Source organism: Triticum urartu, chromosome 1A (assembly GCF_056163025.1).
Source record: "Triticum urartu cultivar PI428250 chromosome 1A, HENAU_Tu73, whole genome shotgun sequence".
Taxonomy (NCBI): Eukaryota; Viridiplantae; Streptophyta; class Magnoliopsida; order Poales; family Poaceae; genus Triticum; species Triticum urartu.
In genome coordinates, this window is record NC_141873.1 from 311,405,756 (window position 1) to 311,431,235 (window position 25,480).

The window sequence follows — 25,480 nt, forward strand, 5'->3', positions numbered from 1 at the left end:
CATGAATGCATTTTCTGGTATTTTTTCACGAAATTTCACACGGGAGTAGGTTGGGAACCCAGATTTGATATCCCAAAATCTCAGACATTGTTGCCATCTTCTTTACTCTTTAAATATTCCTATTTTTTTGAACGTAAATGCTCCTAATTCTTAAAATGTTTTAAACAAATTGGCGCCTGACATTGAAGCGGTGAGCAGCTCCAAGCTCTAGAAGAAAGGGACAGCAGGTACTCCACGTGTGCAAGCTCACCACAGACGTGCCAGCCTCGCCGAGGAACCCAGCAGAAAAATATGGGAAATGGCGACGAGGAGAAGGTGGAAGGCCTCCACCACGCTCGGCAGCCCCCGCACGGCGAGTCTTCCTCCTCCTCCCCTTCCTCCCGCCACGCCACGAAGCGCCGACGCGCGCACGGCGCGGCAGCAGCCATGGCCGACCGCTTCTTCCCCAACGACCTCCCCGACTTCGTCGCCGAGGCACCCGACGGCGGCGACCCTCCCGCCGCCGGGCTCCGCGGCCTGCTCTCTCTCCCTTACCCCAGGCTCTCCGACCGGCTCCTCCGCGCCGCGCTCCGGCTCAAAGACAAGGCACGCCGTCTTTGCTTCATTTCTTGTGTTGTGGTTTCATTTCGGGGCGCGCGCGCGCGAGGTGCTCGACTGATTGATCGTGTCCTGCAGGTCGTGCAAGAGACATGGACTAGGACGGGGGGCCAGGTGACGGACTACACGCTCTACACGGGCGCGCTCGGGACGGCGCTCCTGCTGTTCAAGTCCTTCCAGGTCACCGGCGACCGCCGTGATCTCAACCTCGCCAGCGACATCGTCCAAGCCTGCGATGCCGCGTCGCTTGGCCTACCGTACGATGGCGACTCTCATTGTTTCCGTTTTGTAGTTTTGTTTGGTTAGATAGATTGTTCTGGTCGTTGTTAATTCATGTGAAATGATCGCCTGGTTGCAAGGCGCAGGTTCTTGACTTTCATATGTGGGAGGGCCGGTGTCTGCGCTCTCGGAGCAGTGATCGCGAAGCATTGCAATGATCAGTTGATGGAGACCAACTTTCTGAGCTCGTTTGATGAGGTGAAGCCTCTATTAAGCGTAATTTCGGTTCTTGAGTCTGTATGTTAAATTCTGTGCTATTTTGCTACATGGTTGTAGAACCACGGATGGTATACCTAATGTTGTTGACAGAGTTGTCTTACATTTGTGATCTTGTAGATAATTATCACAGAGAAAGTTCCAAATGAGCTGCTGTATGGAAGGGCGGGCTATTTGTGGGCTTGTTTGTTCCTGAATGAGCATCTCAGTGACAAGACAATTCCTGCCGAACACATTGTATGTTGACACTGTGATTCTGTTCCTCTTTTCACATTATTTGTTTCTGTAGAACAATGTGAAAGGTACATCTTATCTAATCATGCAAAACCGCTGCAATGAGGCAGAGTTCTGTAGCAAAGGACATAATTAGGGAGGGAAGGAAGCTGTCGAACAAGGGGAGCTGCCCGCTGATGTATGAGTGGCATGGGAAGAAGTACTGGGGTGCTGCCCATGGACTTGCTGGAATCATGCATGTTCTCATGCACACTGAATTGAAGCTGGATGAGCAGGATGACGTGAAGAATACTCTGCGGTACATGATCAGTAACCGGTTTCCAAGTGGAAACTACCCCTCGAGTGAAGACAGTGAATCCGATCGCCTGGTGCATTGGTGCCATGGTGCCCCTGGTGTTGCTCTTACACTCGCTAAGGCATATCAGGTATTGCTGCATCTGTATAGAGTTAGTCTATAGGATCTTCCTGAGTATGTATGCATCTTATTCACACCACATATGTATACCCATCTGGGAAGTTGTGCATGCATCTCCACATAGGCAAGTTTGTTCAGGCCTCAGCAGGAGTTTTTACTGACGACCAATTAGGCTTTGGCACAAGTTTTAGCTATGACTGATGAGCAGCCAAGTAGTAGTGTTCTAACTTAACTTTCCCTTTGATCACAATGATGAGCTAACCGTTTGTGTTTCAGGTCTTCCAAGATGATCACTTCAAGCAGTCCGCTGCAGAGGCTGCTGAAGTTGTCTGGAACCGTGGTCTTCTCAAGCGAGTTGGAATATGCCACGGTATAAGCGGGAATGCCTATGTATTCCTCTCACTTTATAGGCTAACCGGCAATGTTGAGTACCTCTACCGGGCTAAGGCTTTTGCTTGCTTTCTGCTTGAAAATGCTGATCGATTGATTGCTGAGGAGGCCATGCATGGTGGTGACCGTCCGTTTTCATTGTTTGAAGGAAAGGCTGGGATGGCATATCTCCTTTTAGACATGGTTAACCCCTCGGAATCAAGGTTCCCCGCCTACGAACTTTGAGTTCCAGCATCAATGTATGTAGGCCCAGCGATCCGTCAGTGCAAACAATCTGTGTCAAAAATGATCTTACATTTTGGGACGGAGGGAGTACTTGTGTTCTTATCTACCCTGTAAAATTACCTTAGTGCGGTTGATATCCTTGTAAATTTTAGTGTTTCTGACTCTGCAAACTTGGACCTTTGTAAAATATGCTTGTGAGGGGGTTCTGGTAATAATGCTCATCTTTGTGTTGAATAGTGCCTATGACCTTGAATAAAATGAGTGCTTTGGGATGCAAATGATATCATGGCCAACAGCCAGGGCGATTCCTTTGGGATGAAATGTGGATGTAGCCTTTGCCTTTCCTTGCTTAAACTTTTAAGATGCAGTCTTTTCTTTTAACAACGAGGAAGTAGTCTTTTTGACCCATGCTCATGAACATTTGTATGTTCTCAACCTTGGCCCTCCACATTTCATTATTTCTAATGTACTCCCTCTGTCCGAAAATATTTGTCATCAAAATGGATAAAAAGGGGTGTATCTAGAACTAAAATACATCTAGATACATCCCCTTTTATTCATCTTGATGACAAGTATTCTCGGACGGAGAGAGTACTTGGAAAACACCTCTAACCTTGAAACTATTGCACATGTACTTTGGAGTTCATATCTGATTGCTGACTTTGTGTTTGGCTTTCTTGGAGTGGGTCAATGGAAATAGCGAAGAGTAGAGGGGACAACGGGTCACCCTGTCGAAGACCACACCCATGGGCGATAGGATTGCCAGCAATACCATTCAGCCGTAACAGGAGGAGGTGCATGTAGTGCGGAGACCCAATCACGAAATATGCTTGGGAATCCCCTCTGCTGAAGGAGATCAAGGAGTTACCCCCACCTCACCGTGTCAAAAGCCTTTCAAATGTCGAGCTTCAAAAGTAGGGTGGGGGTGTTGCACATATGGTGCTGAAGGAGATCAAGGAGGTACCCCCACCTCACCGTGTCAAAAGCCTTTCAAATGTCGAGCTTCAAAAGTAGGGTGGGGGTGTTGCACATATGGAGCCGGCACACATGAGCTTGCTCACATACACAAAGTTATCGTGGATGCCTCTCATCTTGATGAAAGCACTTTGGAAAGTAGGGTGGGGGTGTTGCACATATGGTGCTGAAGGAGATCAAGGAGGTACCCCCACCTCACCGTGTCAAAAGCCTTTCAAATGTCGAGCTTCAAAAGTAGGGTGGGGGTGTTGCACATATGGAGCCGGCACACATGAGCTTGCTCACATACACAAAGTTATCGTGGATGCTTCTCATCTTGATGAAAGCACTTTGGGCGCGCATATGACGGACGAGTAAGCCTGATGGCGAGAATTTTCGCAATAATTTTGGCCACCGTGTGGATAAGGCTAATGGGGCGGCAGTCAAAGATTATCTCGGCACCATCCTTCGGGAGGAGGACAACATTCGCGGAGCTGAGCCAATGAAGGTTGGCAGTGTGGAGGTTGCCGAATAGGGGAATTACCTTCATGATATCATCCTTGATGATGCCCCAACACTTCTTAAAGAAGAGACCGGTGAACCCGTCCGATCCGAGCGTTTTATCACTTGTCACTTGGTTGATGGCCTCCCGAACCTCGGATGATGGAGAGGGTGGCATGGTGCTGAATTTTGGCGTTAAAAGAACAACCTCCGGCTCCATCGGAGAGGCGAGTGCCGGTTTTCATAAGTTTGTGGTGAAGGGCTTATGGTTCGGAATGATCGGAGTGCTCACTCCAGAGGTTAGAACCCACCTCATTGAAACCCAGAAGGGAAGCCTAAAGATTATGGAATTTAGAAGTCCTCGGCCTACGTGGCCCAGCGGCTTCCACAAGAAAGAGGGTGCGGTAGTCGGAGAGTGATGAAGATAGGGCCTGGAAAATCTGGGTGTCGAATTGGATGTCCCATTCAACATTGCAAAAGAAAGAGTCAAGTTTGCCCGAGGTCGGGTTTTGCCTACCATTGCTCCAAGTGAATCACTGATTTTAGAGATGGATCTTTTTGAGCTCACATCTATGGAGAGTGACTCGGAAACAGTTGATGCACCTTACACTGACGTTTCTCTTATTTTTGTCACGGGCTCGATAAATTTGGTTTAAATCATCAAAGGTGAGCTAAAGATCGCCATGCGATGGCTTTTGAGCAATGAGCTCGGCAAAGAAGGCATCTTCTAAGAGTGGATGAAGAAGGGCCGTATACCGAGGTGATCTTGAAGTTGATCTCGGAGCCTTTAACATGGACCATGGCCGAAATACAGAAAGTTGAGGCAGTAATGTAAGAAATATCCACAAGAGCTGATCCTCCCACAACATGAGCATTGAGCATTCCTCCACAAATAATTCATTTGTTGGTTGGATGCTCGTGCGTCCAGCCAACGGATGCTGGTCCGTTGCAGCACTATATATACAACATAAAAATACATGCCTTCTTTGCTGTCACGCTCTCCCCACTCACGGCAGAATCTTCAACTCTACTCCTTGGGGCTACTAAAGATTGCAAGTCTCCTTCATTTGCAGAAGATCACCTTCTTGCCAGGTTCGCTCAACCTCACAAGGGCTGCTGCTGCAACACGCATCACTTCACAGGATGTGCCGTTGATGGCGAACTTTCCTTGTACTGTTGCCCACATTAACTCTTCCATCGACCATATTTCTAGGACTTCGAATAGTGAAGCCCACAACTTTGCTCACCCGGCTCTGAATTCTTCCAGTGAAGGATATGTATTCATCCTGTGCTCTACACTTGATTTGGATGAAAACTTGCCGCCTTTCCTTTGCTAAAAAGACCAACGCTTGTTTGTCCTCTCTTCCAATGTTTCTAATGGGCTTTTACCTTTTGTCGGGAAGGATTCACACGGGCTTTGACAAACACAGAGGTGTTTTTTACTGGAATTCTTCCGATAACAAGCGCAAGTATAGGTTGGTCAAACGGAAACTGATTTGCAGACCTAAGAGCATGGGGGGGGGGGGCTTAGGGATCATTAATACTTTGGTTATGAACAAGTGCCTCATGGTAAAATGGTGGTGGAAAATCATGTCCCTTGAGGAGCGTCCCCTCTGGTTATCCTTTCTCAAGGCCAAATACTTCTCGGACTCGAGTCCCATGTTTGCATCTTTCTCGGGTGGCTCCCAGTTTTGGCGTCAGCTTGTTAAAGTCCGGCCTATCTTTCAGTCTTTGGTTAAATTCGTAGTTAGAAATGGTAAGTCCACTCGTTTTTGGTTAGATTGGTGGGCCAGGGAGTCCACTCTCGCGGTGGCCTTCCCGGTTCTTTTCTCTTACTGCTCTGATCCGAAGATCTCTATCTTCGAGCTCTTCGTTAATAATTGGGATCTCGCCTTTCGTCGATCTCTTTCTCCTGCAGAGTTGGAAGACTGGCAACGTCTTACTGCTTGCTTCTCCATGCTCTCAGATGAAGATGATTCGGTCGTTTGGCCTCACGCCTCTTCTGGTCGGTTTTCGGTTAAGACTACTTACGCTAAGCTTATCTTCGGTGCTCACACGTCGAAATTTAAGAACATTTGGAAGGCCCGTATTCCTCCTAAGATCAAAATCTTTATGTGGCAAGCTTTTCATGGGAAGCTTCCTGCGGCTGATCAAATCCGGAAAAGGAATGGCCCGAGCTCTGATAGATGCGTGCTTTGTGGGGCCATTGAAAACATCGAGCATATTTTCTTTCATTGTTTTTCTGGCTAAATTCCTTTGGTCTTGCATCCGACATTGGCTTCATGTTAATTGGAACCCCTCATCCTTCGAGGACCTGCGACAATGTGTTTCTGCTTTATCTGGGGTGACTAAAAGGGTTTTTTGGGTTGGTTGGGCTGAGATATGTTGGGCGCTGTGGACTACTAGAAACAAGTTTATTATTGAGCATGTCTTTTCGGCTAACCCTGTGAGCTGCTTATTTAAAGCTAATGTCTTCTTGCAGCATTGGAGATTATTGACTAAGGAGGCGGACCTTGAGGCTTTTGACAATATGGTATCTAAGATGCAGTCAACGGCTTCCTCCCTGCTGCGGCACTCTCGGACGCCGTCTTAGTAATTACCCTTTTGGTTTCGGTGCTGGCCTGCGTGCCATGATTGGCTAGGGTGCCATGTAATCGTACTTGCTAGCTGTTGCTTGATACTCTGTTCATCTGGTGTTTGTGATGTGACTTTGTCTGATGACTTTATTTATAAAATCGAGCGTATGTCTTTTCTTTAAAAAAAGAGAGAGGAACCCGGCCGCGCCTTGCTCCAGGTCCGCCACAACATCCAAACACAACATTAGATGTTTCTAAACAGAACACATCATTAGTAGCATCACTAACATGCTCGGCGACGAGGCATTTGGAATCTAAGAACAGTTGACAAACATATCAACAGTCGATGGTTGCAAATATTATTAGTAGCACGAGGCCGGCCTGCCATATGGTAAGGCCATAACTAAAGCCCTCGTGGTTCAGGCCTTGGACTATTTTATCAAGCGGCGTACCTAGGAGGCTGGAGGAGCCACGAGTCACTCACGCCGTAACTGTATTTGTTCAGGTAAACAGCACAAACAACCAGTTACCGCGGTGCAGAGTTTTAACTGAATGCTGTTCCGGGTGAGTTGAAATGGCATTGCAAGGCCCTGGTGCAGTGCTGATTCTTATCCACGGAATTTTTTCTTTGTAGGATTTCAGGGTATCTGGGCTGAGCTATTTCTTGGATTCCGGGGTGCGCAGTGTTTGTCTATAGCTCGGCCTGCAGGAAACACCAAGAGCGCATGAAGCCGAAACGGCAGTGTCAAAGAGAGTGGGGAGCCATCTCGACTCATTCCCACTACCAAAAAAATCCCCATCCTTTTCTATCCTTTCATTTTAGAAACTAATGTCTCCTACTGGTCTGGCTATATAAAGTGAAGCATCGCGCACTAGGAGCTCCAGAAGTAGTAGTAAGCAGCAATGGCGCAGCAGATAGAGCACACCCACCTCCTCCTCCGTGGGCTCAACCTCCACCTTGCTCAAGTAGGCAAAGGTGAGAGCTTCTTCCCCCCCTTCTTTTCGCCATCGGCGTCGTGAGTGGAGCTTGAGCTTGATGGAGCCAAGCAGAGCGACGGTTCTTGGTCATGTGTGTGATCTGTTCTTTGTGCTGCTTGCAGATGAGCTTGGGACGGTGGTGTTCTTGCACGGCTTCCCGGAGATATGGTACACGTGGCGCCACCAGATGCTGGCCGTGGCCGCCGCCGGGTACCGCGCCATCGCGCCCGACAGCCGCGGCTACGGGCTCTCCGACCAGCCGGCGGAGGACGTGGAGGCCACCTGGGAGGACCTCGTCGCCGACGTGCTCGCCATCCTCGACGCCCTCTCCATCCACAAGGTACGTAGTCACCACATCCACTGCAGTGAACAGCTGAGAGACGCACGTAGCCCGCCATGCTCGCTCCCTGGCATGACCATCATGTGCTCCTGCCTCCAGGTGTTCCTGGTGGGCAAGGACTACGGCGCCATGCCGGCGTACGACTTCGCGCTGCGGCACCCGGACCGCACCCGCGGCGTCATGTGCATGGGCATCCCCTTCAGCCCGGGGCCCTTCAACTTCGACACCATGCCGGAGGGGTTCTACATCCTGCGGTGGCGCGAGCCCGACAGGGCGGAGGCCGACTTCGGCCGGCACGACGTCCGCCGCGTGGTGCGCACCATCTACATCCTCTTCTCCCGCAGCGACGTCCCGATCGCGGAGGAAGGGCAGGAGATCATGGACCTCGCCGACCTCTCCACGCCCCTGCCGCCGTGGTTCACCGAGGAGGACCTCGACGCCTACGCCGCGCTCTACGAGAAGTCCGGCTTCCGCTACCCTCTCCAGATACCATACAGGTAGGCCAGCTGAAGCTTCTTCGTGCCCCCAGCCATGGCACGATTATATTACAACGAAGAAGAAACAGATTGATGAACTCAACTGCTTCCATGCATGATCGCAGGTCTCTGCACAGGATGACGAAGCACGTGGACCCCAAGTTCCAGGTCCCCGTGTTCATGGTGATGGGGGAGAAGGACTACTGCTTCAAGTTCCCTGGTTTCGAGGCCGCCATGAGGAGCGGCGTCATGAACACCTTCGCGCCGGACCTCAAGATCACCTACATCCCTGAAGGAAGCCACTTCGTGCAGGAGCAGTTCCCGGACCAGATCAACGACCTCCTACTCGGCTTCCTCAAGGACCATCCCTGATCTATAATCCATCGCCGGACGAGAGTGAGCTCGGGGTTCCCAATGAATAAAGCTTCCGCCACCATTGCTCTGCTTGAACCATGTCGCTCTGAATTTTCTTGGTCGTTAAAAATGGATAGTGTAATGTAATCATGCCCGTCTGGTTTTTCAGTTTTTGAATCGGGTAGCTCATCATCGATTAAGAAACATTATATTTCTACTTTTTTTGAGGGTTTTTTTCTTTTTTTGAGGGTAACATTATATTTCTACTACAATGTACTCCTTTCATTAACTCAAAAATGCAACACTATGGAGATATCAACCATAACTGAGAAACACATAGCATATGCATAATTAGGATGCACACGAACAGCATGAATACGCCCACACAAATGATCACATCGGCAAATATAAAAGCCATAGAAGAAGCGAAACTAAGCCTAATAAGGCAAAGGGGGTGAAGGGCATATCTCAAGACTATGTCGACATCCATGTGGAATAGACGTCAAGCTCTGCACAATCTTGAGTACACTCCCAAGTATATATCCATCCAAATCCTTTCTTTCTCACATTCACGTATTTCTTCAAATATGAAAAATCATGGCGTAGCTCCTCAAAGGAATGTCTGAGGACATCGAGATGTGGGTGAGGGATCTCAAGCATGTGGTGTTTGGCCTTTTGAAGGTTTCTACCAAATGCTCCAGCCATCCCGAGAACCTTGGAATCGAGGAGGGGGAAGTTGAGTCCGTGTATGATGGTCAACTTCTCTCATTTGGTGAACCAGACGGTTGGAGGTGGGTTTAGATGACAAGAGGCTCGGGCCAAGCTTTGTGATCTTACAACATCATCTTCAAAATATGAATCACACTTGTCGAAAAAGAAGAAAATCACCTAAAAGGGGGAAGTTCTTACCCATCACGAAAGACATGCTTTGAAATAGAAAAAATTTCGTGACTTGTCTAAACACTGACCCCGTTGCTATGTGTGTGATCATGGGTTGGGCTTTGTTGCCATAACAGAATCTGGTAAACATGACTTTTCAGTGCATGTTCTTAATCACATCTTCGGTGGTTTCGACGTCACCTCACCTTGTTTACCTACGCATGGCAGGTTCTATGGAATCTTACACGGTGTCTAGCAGGGAGGAAGCTAGAAAAAAGCTTGATGGAGTCATATCCATAGCAATGGGGTCATCTTCTATAATCAACAATGATTAATACTAAGTTAATGAAGGGTTGAGTAATTGCATTGGGGTCAATTGACCCCAATGCCTACATGCCAGCTCTGTCCCTGGTGTCTAGCTTACCTCAATGGATTTTTTAGCCATTTTGGTTGGATAATTTCACATGGAAGGTTTTGCGGGATCTTACACGGCCCTTGCCACATCAACTGATATCGGGTGTGTAGGCCCCTTCTTTTGGAAGGCCTAGGGGTTTTGTGAAGGAAATATGCCCTAGAGGCAATAATAAAGTTGTTATTTCATATTTCCTTATTCATGATAAAGGTTTATTATTCATGCTAGAATTGTATTGATCGGAAACCTAAATACATGTGTGAATACATAAACAAACACCGTGTCCCTAGTGAGCCTCTACTTGACTAGCTCGTTGGTCAAAGATGGTTAAGGTTTCCTAACCATAGACATGAGTTTCCATTTGATAAAGGGTCACATCATTAGGAGAATGATGTGATGGACAAGACCCATCCGTTAGCTTAGCATAATGATTGTTCAGTTTTATTGCTATTGCTTTCTTCATGTCAAATACATATTCCTTCGACTATGAGATTATGCAACTCCCCGATACTGGAGGAATACCTTTTGTGCTATCAAACGTCACACCGTAACTGGGTGATTATAAATATGCTCTACAGGTATCTCCGAAGGTGTTTGTTGAGTTGGCATAGATCGAGATTAGGATTTGTCACTCCGAGTTTCGGAGAGGTATCTCTGGGCCCTCTCGGTAATACACATCATAATCTTGCAAGCAAACGACTAAGGAGTTAGTCACGAGATGATGTATTACGGAATGAGTAAAGAGACTTGTCGGCAACGAGATTGAACTAGGTATGAAGATACCGACGATTGAATCTCGGGAAAGTAACATACCAATAGACAAAGGGAATTACGTATGTTGTCATAACGGTTCGACCGATAAAGATCTTCGTAGAATATGTAGGAGCCAATATGGGCATCCAGGTTCCTCTATTGGTTATTGACCAGAGAGGTGTCTCAGTCATGTCTACATAGTTCTCGAACCCGTAGGGTCCGCATGCTTAACGTTCGATGACGATATAGTATTATATGAGTTATGTGATTTGGTGACCGAATGTTGTTCGGAGTCCCGGATGAGATCACGGAAATGACGAGGAGTCTCGAAATGGTCGAGAGGTAAAAATATTGATATATAGGATGTGGTATTCGGACACCGAAAGTGTTTCGGGGGGTACCGGGTACTTATCGGGTCACCGGAAGGGGTTCTGGGCACCCCCCGGCAAAAGATATGGGCCTTATGGGCCAAGAGGGGAAACGCACCAGCCACAAGGGGCTGGTGCGCCCTCCATATGGGCCGGCCTAGGAGGAGAAGGAAAGAGGGGAAGGGAAAGGAAAGAGAGGAATAGGATTCCCCCTTCCTTCCCTCTCCCACCCCTCTTTCCTTCCCCCTCCAACAAACATGGCAGGGGGACACGGCCAAGGGCAGGAGCCCAAGTAGGATTCAGACCTACTTGGGGTGCCCCTTGGCCTCTCCCCTCTCCCTCCCACCTATATATATGAGGAGGGGGTGCCTAGCACATACCAGACAATTGTTTAGCCGTGTGCGGCGCCCTGCTCCACCGTTTACACCCCCGGTCATATTTTCGTAGTTCTTAGGCGAAGCCCTGCGAGGATCACTTCACCATCACCGTCACCATGCCGTCGTGATGACGGAACTCATCTACTACCTCGATGTCTTGCTGGATCAAGAAGGCGAGGGACGTCACCGAGCTGAACGTGTGCAGAATGCAGAGGTGCCGTGCGTTCGGTACTTGATCGGTTGAAGCGCGAAGAAGTTCGACTACATCAACTGCGTTGAGGAACGCTTCCTCTTACGGTCTATGATGGTACATAGAAACACTCTCCCCCTCGTTGATATGCATCTCCATGGATAGATCATTGCGTGTGCGTAGATTTTTTTGTTTTCCATGCAACGTTCCCAACAGTGGCATCATGAGCCAGGTCTATGCTTAGATGATATGCACGAGTAGAACACAAAGAGTTGTGGGCGGTGATAGTCATACTTCTTACCACCAACATCTTATTTTGATTTGGCTGTATTGTGGGATGAAGCGGCCCGGACCAACCTTACATGTTCACGCACATGAGATCGGTTCCACAGACAGACATGCAACTAGTTTTGCATAAAGGTGGTTGGCGGGTGTCTGTTTCTCCTACTTTACTTGAATCGAATTTGACTGCGGTCGGTCCTTTTGAAGAAGGTTAAAACAGAAAACTTGATGAAACACCATTGTTGTTTTTTGCGTAGGTAAGAACGGTTCTTGCTAGAAGCCCGTAGCAGCCACGTAAAACTTGCAACAAGAAAGTAGAGGACGTCTAACTTGTTTTTGTAGGGCATGTTGTGATGTGATATTGTCAAGACATGATGTGATAAACGTTATTGTATGAGATGATCATGTTTTGTAAGATACCTGACAACCGGCAGGAGCCTTATGGTTGTCTCTTTATTGTATGAAATGCAAATGCCATGTAATTTTTTTTACTTTATCACTATGCGTTAGCAATAGTTGGCGAGACGACCACGACACAACGATGGAGATCAAGGTGTCGAGCCGGCGACGATGGAGATCATGATGATGCTTTGGATATGGAGATCAAAAGCACGAGATGATGATGGCCATATCATGTCACATATTTTGATTGCATGTGATGTTTATCTTTTATGCATCCTATTTTGCTTAGTACGGCGGTAGCATTGTAAGATGATCCCTTCACTAAATATAAAGGTAAAAGTGTTCTCCCTAAGTATGCACCGTTGCTATACTTCGTCGTGTTGAGACACCACGTGATGATCGGGTGTGATAGACTCTACGTTCACATACAACGGGTGCAAAACAGTTTTGCACATGCGGAATACTTGGCTTAAACTTGACGAGCCTAGCATGTACAGACATGGCCTCAGAACACTGGAGACCGAAAGGTCGAACATGAATCATATAGTAGATATGATTGATGACCCACAAGTATATGGGATAAATCGTAGTCCTTTCAATAAGTAAGAGTGTCGAACCCAACAAGGAGCAGAAGGAAATGACAAGTGGTTTTCAGCAAGGTAATGTCTGCAAGCACTGAAATTGTAAGTGGCGAGTAGTTTGATAGCAAGATAATTTGTAACGAGCAAGTAACGACAATAGTAACAAAAGTGCAGCAAGGTAGCCCAATCCTTTTGAGGCAAAGGACAGGCCAAAACGGTCTCTTATGATAAGCAAAGTGTTCTTGAGGGTACACGGGAATTTCATCTAATCACTTTCATCATGTTGGTTTGATTTGTGTTCGCTACTTTGATAATTTGAAATGTGGGTGGATCAATGCTTAGGTGTTGTTCTTACTTGAACAAATCTTCTACTTATGATTAACCCCCTCGCAAGCATCCACAACTACGAGAAAAGTATTAAGAATAAAATTTAATCATAGAATTAAACTTTTGGATCCAATCGGTCCCTTACGGAATAACGCATAAACTAGGGTTTAATATTCTATCACTCTCGCAACCCATCATCTAATAACTACTCCACAATGCATTCCCTTAGGCCCAAATATGGTGAAGTGTCATGTAGTCGACGTTCACATGACACCACTAAGGGAATCACAACATACATACCATCAAAATATCGAACACATATAAAATTCACATGATTACTTGCAACAAGATTTCTCCCGTTACCTCAAGAACAAAAGTAACTACTCAGAAATAATAATCATGCTCAATATCAGAGGGGTATTAAATATCATATTGGATCTGAATATATAAATATTCCACCAAATAAACCATATAGTAATGAACTACAAGATGTAATCAACACTACTAGTCACCCACAAGTACCAATCTATAGTTCCGGTACAAAGATTGAACACAAGAGATGAACTAGGGTTTGAGAGGAGATGGTGATGTTGAAGATGTTGATGGGGATTTCCCTTGTTGGAAATATGCCCTAGAGGCAATAATAAAAGTATTATTATTATATTTCTTTGTTCATGATAATTGTCTTTATTCATGCTATAACTGTATTATCCGGAAATCGTAATACACGTGTGAATACATAGACCATAATATGTCCCTAGTAAGCCTCTAGTTGACTAGCTCGTTGATCAACAGATAGTCATGGTTTCCTGGCTATGGACATTGGATGTCATTGATAACCGGATCACATCATTAGGAGAATGATGTGATGGACAAGACCTAATCCTAAGCATAGCACAAGATCGTGTAGTTCGTTTGCTAGAGCTTTTCCAATGTCAAGTATCTTTTCCTTTGACCATGAGATCGTGTAACTCCCGGATACCGTAAGAGTGCTTTGGGTGTATCAAACGTCACAACGTAACTGGGTGACTATAAAGGTACACTACAGGTATTTCCGAAAGTGTCTGTTGGGTTGATACGGATCGAGACTGGGATTTGTCACTCCATATAACGGAGAGGTATCACTGGGCCCACTCGGTAATGCATCATCATTATGAGCTCAAGGTGACCAAGTGGTTGATCACGGGATCATGCATTACGGTACGAGTAAAGTGACTTGCCGGTAACGAGACTGAACAAGGTATCGGGATACCGACGATCGAGTCTCGGGCAAGTAACATACCGATTGACAAAGGGGATTGTATACGGGGTTGTTTAATCCTCGACATAGTGGTTCATCCGATGAGATCATCATGGAGCATGTGGGAGCCAACATGGGTATCCAGATCCCGCTGTTGGTTATTGACCGGAGAGTTGTCCCGGTCATGTCTGCATGTCTCCCGAACCCGTAGGGTCTACACACTTAAGGTTCGGTGACGCTAGGGTTGTGAAGATATGTATATGCAGTAACCCGAATGTTGTTCGGAGTCCCGGATGAGATCCCGGACGTCACGAGGAGTTCCAGAATGGTCCGGAGGTAAAGAATTATATATAGGAAGTGCAGTTTCGGCCATCGGGACAAGTTTCGGGGTCATCGGTATTGTACCGGGACCACCGGAAGGGTCCCGGGGGCCCACCGGGTGGGGCCACCTATCCCGGGGGGCCACATGGGCTGTAGGGGGTGCGCCTTGGCCTAGATGGGCCAAGGGCACCAGCCCCAAAAGCCCATGCGCCTAGGGTTCCACTTAAGGGAAGAGTCCCAATGGTGGAAGGCACCTCTAGGTGCCCTGGGGGGGAGGGAAACCTCCCCTTGGCTGCCGCACCTAGGAGATTGGATCTCCTAGGCTGGCGCACCCCCCCCTTGGCCCTCCTATATATAGTTGAGGAGAGGGAGGACTTTATACCTCAGCCTTTGGTGCTTCCCTCTCCCCTGTTACATCTCTCCCTCGTAGTACACGGCGAAGCCCTGCTACTGTGACGCCCTGCATCCACCACCACGCCGTCGTGCTGCTGGATCTTCATCAACCTCTCCTCCCCCCTTGCTGGATCAAGAAAGGAGGAGACGTCATCCGCTCCGTACGTGTGTTGAACGCGGAGGTACCGTCCGTTCGGTGCTAGGATCTCCGGTGATTTGAATCACGTCGTGTTCGACTACATCAACCCCGTTCTTCGAACGCTTCCGCTCGCGATCTACAAAGGTATGTAGATGCATCTAATCACTCGTTGCTAGATGAACTCATAGATGGACCTTGGTGAAACCGTAGGAAAAATTTTGTTTTCTGCTACGTTCCCCAACAGCGGCATCATGAGCTAGGTCTATGCGTAGTTCTCTTGCACGAGTAGAACACAATTTGTTGTGGGCGTAGATGTTGTCAACTTTCTTGCCACTACTAGTCTTATCTTGCTTCAACGGTATTGTGGGATGAAGCGGCCCGGACCAACCTTACACGTATGCTTACGTGAGACCGGTTCCACCGACTAACATGCACAAGTTGCATAAGGTGGCTGGCGGGTGTCTGTCTCTCCTACTTTAGTTGGAGCAGATTCGATGAACAGGGTCCTTATGAAGGGTAAATAGAAGTTTACAAATCATGTTGTGGCTTTCACGTAGGTAAGAAAACGTTCTTGTTAGAACCCTACTTCAGCCACGTAAAACCTGCAACAACAATTAGAGGACGTCTAACTTGTTTTTGCAGCAAGTGCTTTATGATATGATATGGCCAAAGTTGTGATGAATGATGAATGATCTATATGTGATGTATGAGATGTTCATGCTATTGTACAAGGAATCACAACTTACATGTCGATGAGTATGACGGTGACAGGATGATCATGGAGCCCCAAGATGGAGATCAAAGGAGCTATGTGATATTGGCCATATCATGTCACTATTATTATTTGATTGCATGTGATGTTTATCATGTTTTGCATCTTGTTTACTTAGAACGACGGTAGTAAATAAGATGATCCCTTACAACAATTTCAAGAAGTGTTCTCCCCTAACTGTGCACCGTTGCTACAGTTCGTCGTTTCGAAGCACCACGTGTTAATCGGGTGTGATAGATCCTTACGTTCACATACAACGGGTGTAAGACAGTTTTACACATGCAAAAACACTTAGGGTTAACTTGACGATCCTAGCATGTACAGACATGGCCTCGGAACACAGAGACCGAAAGGTCGAACACGAGTCGTATGGAAGATACGATCAACATGAAGATGTTCACCGGCGATGACTAGTCCGTCTCACGTGTTAATCGGACACGGCCTAGTCGACTCGGATCGTGTAACACTTAGATGACTAGAGGGATGTCTAATCTGAGTGGGAGTTCATTAATAATTTGATTAGATGAACTTAATTATCATGAACTTAGTCTAAAATCTTTACAATATGTCTTGTAGATCAAATGGCCAACGTTGTATTCAATTTCAACGCGTTCCTAGAGAAAACCAAGCTGAAAGACGATGGCAGCAACTATACGGACTGGGTCCGGAACCTGAGGATCATCCTCATAGCTGCCAAGAAAGATTATGTCCTACAAGCACCGCTAGGTGATCCACCCGTCCCACAGAACCAAGACGCTATGAACGCTTGGCAGACACGTACTGATGACTACTCCCTCGTTCAGTGCGGCATGCTTTACAGCTTAGAGCCGGGGCTCCAAAAGCGTTTTGAGAGACATGGAGCATATGAGATGTTCGAAGAGCTAAAAATGGTTTTTCAAGCTCATGCCCGGATCGAGAGATATGAAGTCTCCGACAAATTCTTCAGCTGTAAGATGGAGGAAAATAGTTCTGTCAGTGAGCACATACTCACTATGTCTGGGTTACATAACCGCTTGACTCAGCTGGGAGTTAATCTCCCGGATGACGCGGTCATTGACAGAATCCTCCAGTCGCTTCCACCAAGCTACAAGAGCTTTGTGATGAACTTCAATATGCAGGGGATGGTAAAGACCATTCCTGAAGTATTTGCTATGCTGAAATCAGCAGAGGTAGAAGTCAAGAAGGAACATCAAGTGTTGATGATGAATAAAACCACTAAGTTCAAGAAGGGCAAGGGTAAAAAGAACTTCAAGAAGGACAGCAAGGAAGTTGCTGCGCCCGGCAAGCAAGCTGTCGGGAAGATGTCAAAGAATGGACCCAAGCCTGAGACAGAGTGCTTTTATTGCAAAGGGAAGGGTCACTGGAAGCGGAACTGCCCCAAATACTTAGCGGACAAGAAGGCCGGCAACACCAAAGGTATATTTGATATACATGTAATTGATGTGTACCTTACCAGTGCTCGCAGTAACTCCTGGGTATTTGATACCGGTGCCGTTGCTCATATTTGTAACTCACAGCAGGAGCTGCGGAATAAACGGAGACTGGTGAAGGACGAGGTGACGATGCGCGTCGGGAATGGTTCCAAGGTCGATGTGATCGCCGTCGGCACGCTACCTCTACATTTACCTACGGGATTAGTTATAAACCTCAATAATTGTTATTTAGTGCCATGTTTGAGCATGAACATTGTATCAGGATCTCGTTTAATACGAGATGGCTACTCATTTAAATCCGAGAATAATGGTTGTTCTATTTATATGAGAGATATGTTTTATGGTCATGCTCCGATAGTCAATGGTTTATTCTTAATGAATCTCGAGCGTATTACTACACATATTCATAGTGTGAGTACCAAAAGATGTAAGGTTGATAATGATAGTCCCACATACTTGTGGCACTGCCGCCTTGGTCACATAGGTGTCAAACGCATGAAGAAGCTCCATGCAGATGGACTTTTAGAGTCTCTTGATTATGAATCATTTGACACGTGCGAACCATGCCTCATGGGAAAAATGACCAAGACTCCGTTCTCAGGAACAATGGAGCGAGCAACCAACTTATTGGAAATCATACATACTGATGTGTGCGGTCCAATGAGTGTTGAGGCTCGCGGTGGCTATCGTTATGTTCTCACCCTCACTGATGACTTGAGTAGATATGGGTATGTCTACTTAATGAAACACAAGTCTGAAACCTTTGAAAAGTTCAAGGAATTTCAGAGTGAGGTTGAGAATCAACGTGACAGGAAAATCAAGTTTCTACGATCAGATCGTGGAGGAGAATACTTGAGTCACGAATTTGGCACACACTTAAGAAAATGTGGAATAGTTTCACAACTCACGCCGCCTGGAACACCTCAGCGTAATGGTGTGTCCGAACGTCGTAATCGCACTCTATTAGATATGGTACGATCTATGATGTCTCTTACCGATTTACCGCTATCTTTTTGGGGCTATGCTTTAGAGACTGCCGCATTCACTTTAAATAGGGCTCCGTCGAAATCCGTTGAGACGACACCGTATGAATTATGGTTTGGGAAGAAACCTAAGCTGTCGTTTCTAAAAGTTTGGGGATGCGATGCTTATGTCAAGAAACTTCAACCTGAAAAGCTCGAACCCAAGTCGGAAAAATTCGTCTTCATAGGATACCCTAAAGAAACTGCTGGGTATACCTTCTACCTCAGATCCGAAGGCAAGATCTTTATTGCCAGGAATGGATCCTTTCTAGAGAAAGAGTTTCTCTCGAAAGAAGTAAGTGGGAGGAAAGTAGAACTTGATGAAGTATTGCCTCTTGAACCGGTAAATGGCGCAACTCAAGAAAATGTTCCTGAGGTGCCTGCACCGACTAGAGAGGAAGTTATTCATGATGATCAAGATACTTCTGATCAAGCTCCTACTGAAATTCGAAGGTCCACAAGAACACGTTCCGCACCAGAGTGGTACGGCAACCCTGTCTTGGAAATCATGTTGTTAGACAACGGTGAACCTTCGAACTATGAAGAAGCGATGGCGGGACCGGATTCCGACAAATGGCTAGAAGCCATGAAATCTGAGATAGGATCCATGTATGAAAACGAAGTATGGACTTTGACTGACTTGCCCGTTGAACGGCGAGCCATAGAAAATAAATGGATCTTTAAGAAGAAGACAGACGCGGATGGTAATGTGACCATCTATAAAGCTCGACTTGTCGCTAAGGGTTATCGACAAGTTCAAGGGGTTGACTACGATGAGACTTTCTCACCGGTAGCGAAGCTAAAGTCCGTCCGAATCATGTTAGCAATTGCCGCATTCTACGATTATGAAATATGGCAAATGGACGTCAAAACGGCATTCCTTAATGGTTTCCTTAAGGAAGAATTGTATATGATGCAGCCGGAAGGTTTTGTCGATCCTAAGAATGCTGACAAGGTGTGCAAGCTCCAACGCTCGATTTATGGGCTGGTGCAAGCATCTCGGAGTTGGAACATTCGCTTTGATGAGATGATCAAAGCGTTTGGGTTTACGCAGACTTATGGAGAAGCCTGCGTTTACAAGAAAGTGAGTGGGAGCTCTGTAGCATTCCTCATACTATATGTAGATGACATACTTTTGATGGGAAATGATATAGAACTCTTGGACAGCATCAAGGCCTACTTGAATAAGAGTTTTTCAATGAAGGACCTTGGAGAAGCTGCTTATATATTAGGCATCAAGGTCTATAGGGATAGATCGAGACGCCTCATAGGTCTTTCACAAAGCACGTACCTTGATAAGATTTTGAAGAAGTTCAAAATGGATCAGTCCAAGAAAGGGTTCTTGCCTGTTTTGGAAGGTATGAAATTGAGCTCGGCTCAATGCCCGACCATGGCAGAAGATATAGAAGAGATGAGTGTCATCCCCTATGCCTCAGCCATAGGTTCTATTATGTATGCCATGTTGTGTACCAGACCTGATGTAAACCTTGCCGTAAGTTTGGTAGGAAGGTACCAAAGTAATCCCGGCAAGGAACACTGGACAGCGGTCAAGAATATCCTGAAGTACCTGAAAAGGACTAAGGAAATGTTTCTCGTTTATGGAGGTGACGAAGAGCTCGTCGTAAAGGGTTACGTCGATGCTAGCTTCGACACAGATCTGGATGACTCTAAGTCACAAACCGGATACGTGTATATGTTGAATGGTGGAGCAGTGAGCTGGTGCAGCTGCAAGCAGAGCGTCGTGGCGGGGTCTACATGTGAAGCGGAGTACATGGCAGCCTCGGAGGCAGCACATGAAGCAATATGGGTGAAGGAGTTCATCACCGACCTAGGAGTCATACCCAATGCGTCGGGGCCAATCAAACTCTTTTGTGACAACACTGGGGCTATTGCACTTGCCAAGGAGCCCAGGTTTCACAAGAAGACAAGGCACATCAAGCGTCGCTTCAACTCCATTCGTGAAAATGTTCAAGATGGAGACATAGAGATTTGTAAAGTACATATGGACCTGAATATAGCAGATCCGTTGACTAAACCTCTCCCTAGGGCAAAACATGATCAACACCAGAATTCCATGGGTGTTCGATTCATCACAATGTAACTAGATTATTGACTCTAGTGCAAGTGGGAGACTGTTGGAAATATGCCCTAGAGGCAATAATAAAAGTATTATTATTATATTTCTTTGTTCATGATAATTGTCTTTATTCATGCTATAACTGTATTATCCGGAAATCGTAATACACGTGTGAATACATAGACCATAATATGTCCCTAGTAAGCCTCTAGTTGACTAGCTCGTTGATCAACAGATAGTCATGGTTTCCTGGCTATGGACATTGGATGTCATTGATAACGGGATCACATCATTAGGAGAATGATGTGATGGACAAGACCTAATCCTAAGCATAGCACAAGATCGTGTAGTTCGTTTGCTAGAGCTTTTCCAATGTCAAGTATCTTTTCCTTTGACCATGAGATCGTGTAACTCCCGGATACCGTAAGAGTGCTTTGGGTGTATCAAACGTCACAACGTAACTGGGTGACTATAAAGGTACACTACAGGTATTTCCGAAAGTGTCTGTTGGGTTGATACGGATCGAGACTGGGATTTGTCACTCCATATAACGGAGAGGTATCACTGGGCCCACTCGGTAATGCATCATCATTATGAGCTCAAGGTGACCAAGTGGTTGATCACGGGATCATGCATTACGGTACGAGTAAAGTGACTTGCCGGTAACGAGACTGAACAAGGTATCGGGATACCGACGATCGAGTCTCGGGCAAGTAACATACCGATTGACAAAGGGGATTGTATACGGGGTTGTTTAATCCTCGACATCGTGGTTCATCCGATGAGATCATCATGGAGCATGTGGGAGCCAACATGGGTATCCAGATCCCGCTGTTGGTTATTGACCGGAGAGTTGTCCCGGTCATGTCTGCATGTCTCCCGAACCCGTAGGGTCTACACACTTAAGGTTCGGTGACGCTAGGGTTGTGAAGATATGTATATGCAGTAACCCGAATGTTGTTCGGAGTCCCGGATGAGATACCGGACGTCACGAGGAGTTCTGGAATGGTCCGGAGGTAAAGAATTATATATAGGAAGTGCAGTTTCGGCCATCGGGACAAGTTTCGGGGTCATCGGTATTGTACTGGGACCACCGGAAGGGTCCCGGGGGCCCACCGGGTGGGGCCACCTATCCCGGGGGGCCACATGGGCTGTAGGGGGTGTGCCTTGGCCTAGATGGGCCAAGGGCACCAGCCCCAAAAGCCCATGCGCTTAGGGTTCCACTTAAGGGAAGAGTCCCAATGGTGGAAGGCACCTCTAGGTGCCCTCGGGGGGAGGGAAACCTCCCCTTGGCTGCCGCACCTAGGAGATTGGATCTCCTAGGCTGGCGCACCCCCCCCCCCTTGGCCCTCCTATATATAGTTGAGGAGAGGGAGGACTTTATACCTCAGCCTTTGGTGCTTCCCTCTCCCCTGTTACATCTCTCCCTCGTAGTACACGGCGAAGCCCTGCTACTGTGACGCCCTGCATCCACCACCACGCCGTCGTGCTGCTGGATCTTCATCAACCTCTCCTCCCCCCTTGCTGGATCAAGAAAGGAGGAGACGTCATCCGCTCCGTACGTGTGTTGAACGCGGAGGTACCGTCCGTTCGGTGCTAGGATCTCCGGTGATTTGAATCACGTCGTGTTCGACTACATCAACCCCGTTCTTCGAACGCTTCCGCTCGGGATCTACAAAGGTATGTAGATGCATCTAATCACTCGTTGCTAGATGAACTCATAGATGGATCTTGGTGAAACCGTAGGAAAATTTTTGTTTTCTGCTACGTTCCCCAAGATGGGAGAGTTGTTGGTGATGATGATGACGATGATTTCCCCCTCTAGGAGGGAAGTTCCCCCGGCGGAATCGCTCCGCCGGAGGGCAAAAGTGCTCCTGCCCAAGTCCCGCCTCGAGACAGCGACGCTTCATCCTGAAAGTCCTCTCCTTATTTTTTCTAGGTCAAAATGACTTATATACCATAAGATGGGCACCGAAGGTGGGCTGGGCTGAGCACAACCCACCAGGGCGCGCCTGGGGGCCCAGGCGCACCCTGGTGTCTTATGCTCACCAGGTGGCTCCCCTCCAGTAGTTATTTGCTCCAATATTTCTTATTTATTCCATAAAAATTCCCCGTGAAGTTTCAGCTCATTTGGAGTTGTGCAGAATAGGTAGCCTGACATAGCTTTTTCAGGTCCATATTTCCACCTGCCGGAATTCTCCCTCTTTGTGTGTTCCTTGCAAATTATGAGAGAAAAGGCATTAGAATTACTCCAAAAAGCATTATTATGTATAAAAACATTATAAATAACAGTAGGTAAACATGATGCAAAATGGACGTATCAACTCCCCCAAGCTTAGGCCTCGCTTGTCCTCAAGCGAAAACCGAAATCGAAAAACATGTCCACATGCTTAGAGAGAGAGAGAGAGAGGTGTCGATAAAAAAAATACGGACATCAAAGCATCATGTGAATTATTATAACAACAATAAACTTCAACATAAATTTTTTATCATAGACTTCTCATGAATAAGTAGCAATTCATCACAACATCGAAGTATAAAACATAAACTCTATTAGAAACCAACAAACTATGTTCTCAGTCAACTTTGCAACTACAATTCATCATCTTTTCAGGAAGGGTCACTTATAGGAGCCTTTAGGCAAGTCCACATACTCAACCATCATATAGTCTTCTATGATTGCTACCACTCACCGCATACACATGAGCAAAACGTTTCAACCGGACACATAGAAATATAGGGGCTTATAGTTCCGCCTCCCAACGTATTCACCTCAAGGGTGATGTCAACAATAATAACTCATGCTACCCATATCCAACTGGATATATGTGCCTAGATCTTTCCTCACCACATGATGCTTGCCAAAAGAGAAAATAAAAAGGAATATAAAGAAGAACTTTGACTCTTGCATAAAAATAAATACATAAAAGTAAAAGATAGGCCCTCAGCAGAGGGAAGCAGAGGTTGCCATGCGCTTTTTGTTTGTATGCTCAATCCCTTAGTGCAAAAGAACGTCACGTTATATTGCCCCTTGTGATAGCGACCTTTATTATGTAGTCTGTCGCTTTTATTCTTCACCATCACAAGTTCATACAACGCTCAATTTTCTCTTACACTAAATGATCTAACACTTTTAGAAGCAATTTTTATTGCCTTATTGCACCGATGACAACTTACTTGAAGGATCTTACTCAATCCTTACGTAGGTATGGTGGACTCTTGAAAATAAGATTTGGGTTTAAGGGTTTTTGGATGCACAAGTAGTATCTCTACTTAGTGCGGAATTTTTGGCTAGCAAAGATGGGGGGCAAGCACCACATGTTGAAGGATCTATGACAATATAACTTCTATGTGAATATGAACAAACATAAATCATTAAGTTGTCTTCCTTGTCCAATGTCAACAATTTTGGCATATAATATTTTGATGGGGGCTCACAATCAAAAAAGGTTTCTAGGATAGTGTATTTGCATGTGAATCTTCTCTTCCCTTATTAATTCTTTCATGAATTGCATCATTGACCAATGCTATGTTTGTCAATCTCCAATAAAATTTTCTACTTATACTTTTCCTTATGTGGTGTCATTACTTACCATAAGATTAGCATATGATCTTTTTCATTTATTTCCTTTCTTTTTATTGAACATGAAAGTAAAGAAAGCAGAACTCAAACTAAACTTTATTATATATCTCACACATGATTACAAAGATGGATCACTAAGCAAACTCTCAAAAAGAAAGGATCGAACTAAACTTTTATTCATCTAAAGCAAAATATAACTATGGATCGAACTAAGATAAGTAAAGGCAAAAGATAGTGGAGATGATATGATACCGGGGCACCTCCCCCAAGGTTGGCGAAAGCCAAGGGGAGTGCCCATACCCGATACTCAATTTTCTTTTGGTGATGAAGAAGGAGGTGGTGGTGATGAAGTGGAGGGTTTGTCCTTCTTTTCCTCCAACTTACGCCGGAGGATAGAGTTATCTATCCTCAACTCATCATTCTCCATCTCGAGCTTTCTTATCCTCCCGCATAATGCCTCCATGCTTTCGTTCTTGAAACGAGGAGGGACTGGTTCATCTTCATCTTCCTCATCGGTGTACCACATATAGGGATATGTATCCTTGAAGATATTCTTATCCAGAGGCTGATATGTGACTGGACAATCCTCCTCAGAACTTTGAGACGACATATTTTTAGATCTGGTAGAAAACAGTAAGGAAAAGAAGATAGGAGATTTCTCCATGATACGATGGTCAATAGGTTCGGGGGGTATATAAAGATTTTTTTTATCTTGGGAAACAAGCAAATAGAAGAAAAACGGAGTCCGGAAGGTACTCGAGGTGGGCAGCCAGGCGTGCCCTGGTGTTTTGTGCCCACCAGGGTGACCTTCCTGGTTGTTTCTTATTTTCCTAATTTTATAAATATTCCAATACGGACAAAAAATATTTTTGCAGATTTTTTAGAGCCCGTTTACTTACCCTATCACGTACCTCCTCTTTTTCACGATTCTGGAGTGTTCTGGAAGGTTTCTTTTATGTGTTCTTCCGGTGTCATAGTTTGGATAATATTGCTTTCAACATTAATGGGCATACCTGAGATATAGTGTTTTATTCGTTGCCCATTAACAACCTTCGGGTTAGTACCTTTGGCATTATTTATTTTGATAGCTCCAGATCGACAAACCTCCTCGATAACATAGGGTCCTTCCTATTTGGAAGGAGTTTTCCTACAAAGAATCTGAAACGAGAGTTGTACAAAAGAACATATTCTCCAACTTTGAACTCACACGTTTGGATTCTTTTATCATGCCATCTTTTAACTTTTTCTTTGAATAACTTGGCATTTTCATAAGCTTGGGTTCTCCATTCATCTAATGAGCTAATATCAAATAACCTCTTTTCACCGGCAAGTTTGAAGTCATAGTTGAGTTCTTTAATTGCCCAATATGATTTATGTTCTAACTCAAGAGGCAA

At 45.9% G+C, this 25,480-nt stretch overlaps 2 protein-coding genes across 4 annotated transcripts; both read left to right on the forward strand.

Annotated features, from left to right (window-relative positions):
• The first annotated feature begins 227 nt into the window (after window positions 1-227).
• On the forward strand, window positions 228-2,590 carry LOC125526828 (lanC-like protein GCL2). 2 transcript variants are annotated; one of them, XM_048691449.2, is made up of 6 exons: window positions 228-585; window positions 676-854; window positions 957-1,074; window positions 1,213-1,329; window positions 1,437-1,751; window positions 2,018-2,590. In XM_048691449.2, the coding sequence occupies exons 1-6, from the start codon at window positions 292-294 to the stop codon at window positions 2,354-2,356; spliced, it is 1,362 nt and encodes a 453-aa protein (XP_048547406.1). In that variant the 5' UTR covers window positions 228-291; the 3' UTR covers window positions 2,357-2,590. The 2 variants fall into 2 exon arrangements, with proteins under 2 accessions (XP_048547406.1, XP_048547407.1); XM_048691450.2 differs by having other exon boundaries at window positions 963-1,074.
• Window positions 2,591-7,112: 4,522 nt separating this feature from the next.
• On the forward strand, window positions 7,113-8,756 carry LOC125508135 (epoxide hydrolase 1). Of its 2 annotated transcripts, XM_048672740.2 has the most exons (4): window positions 7,114-7,363; window positions 7,488-7,705; window positions 7,805-8,202; window positions 8,307-8,756. In XM_048672740.2, the coding sequence occupies exons 1-4, from the start codon at window positions 7,291-7,293 to the stop codon at window positions 8,551-8,553; spliced, it is 936 nt and encodes a 311-aa protein (XP_048528697.1). In that variant the 5' UTR covers window positions 7,114-7,290; the 3' UTR covers window positions 8,554-8,756. The 2 variants fall into 2 exon arrangements, with proteins under 2 accessions (XP_087375713.1, XP_048528697.1); XM_087519587.1 differs by having other exon boundaries at window positions 7,113-7,363; window positions 7,488-8,202.
• The last annotated feature ends 16,724 nt before the right edge of the window (window positions 8,757-25,480 follow it).

Excerpts from the sequence above, each read along its gene's own strand:
- LOC125526828 (XM_048691449.2), top strand. The coding sequence starts at position 292 with ATGGGAAATGGCGACGAGGAGAAGGTGGAAGGCCTCCACCACGCTCGG. Across the intron at positions 855-956 it reads GCCGCGTCGCTTGGCCTACC|GCGCAGGTTCTTGACTTTCA; the intron begins GTACGATGGCGA and ends CCTGGTTGCAAG. Across the intron at positions 1,752-2,017 it reads CACTCGCTAAGGCATATCAG|GTCTTCCAAGATGATCACTT; the intron begins GTATTGCTGCAT and ends TTTGTGTTTCAG.
- LOC125508135 (XM_087519587.1), top strand. The coding sequence starts at position 7,291 with ATGGCGCAGCAGATAGAGCACACCCACCTCCTCCTCCGTGGGCTCAAC. Across the intron at positions 7,364-7,487 it reads CCTTGCTCAAGTAGGCAAAG|ATGAGCTTGGGACGGTGGTG; the intron begins GTGAGAGCTTCT and ends TGCTGCTTGCAG. Across the intron at positions 8,203-8,306 it reads CCTCTCCAGATACCATACAG|GTCTCTGCACAGGATGACGA; the intron begins GTAGGCCAGCTG and ends GCATGATCGCAG.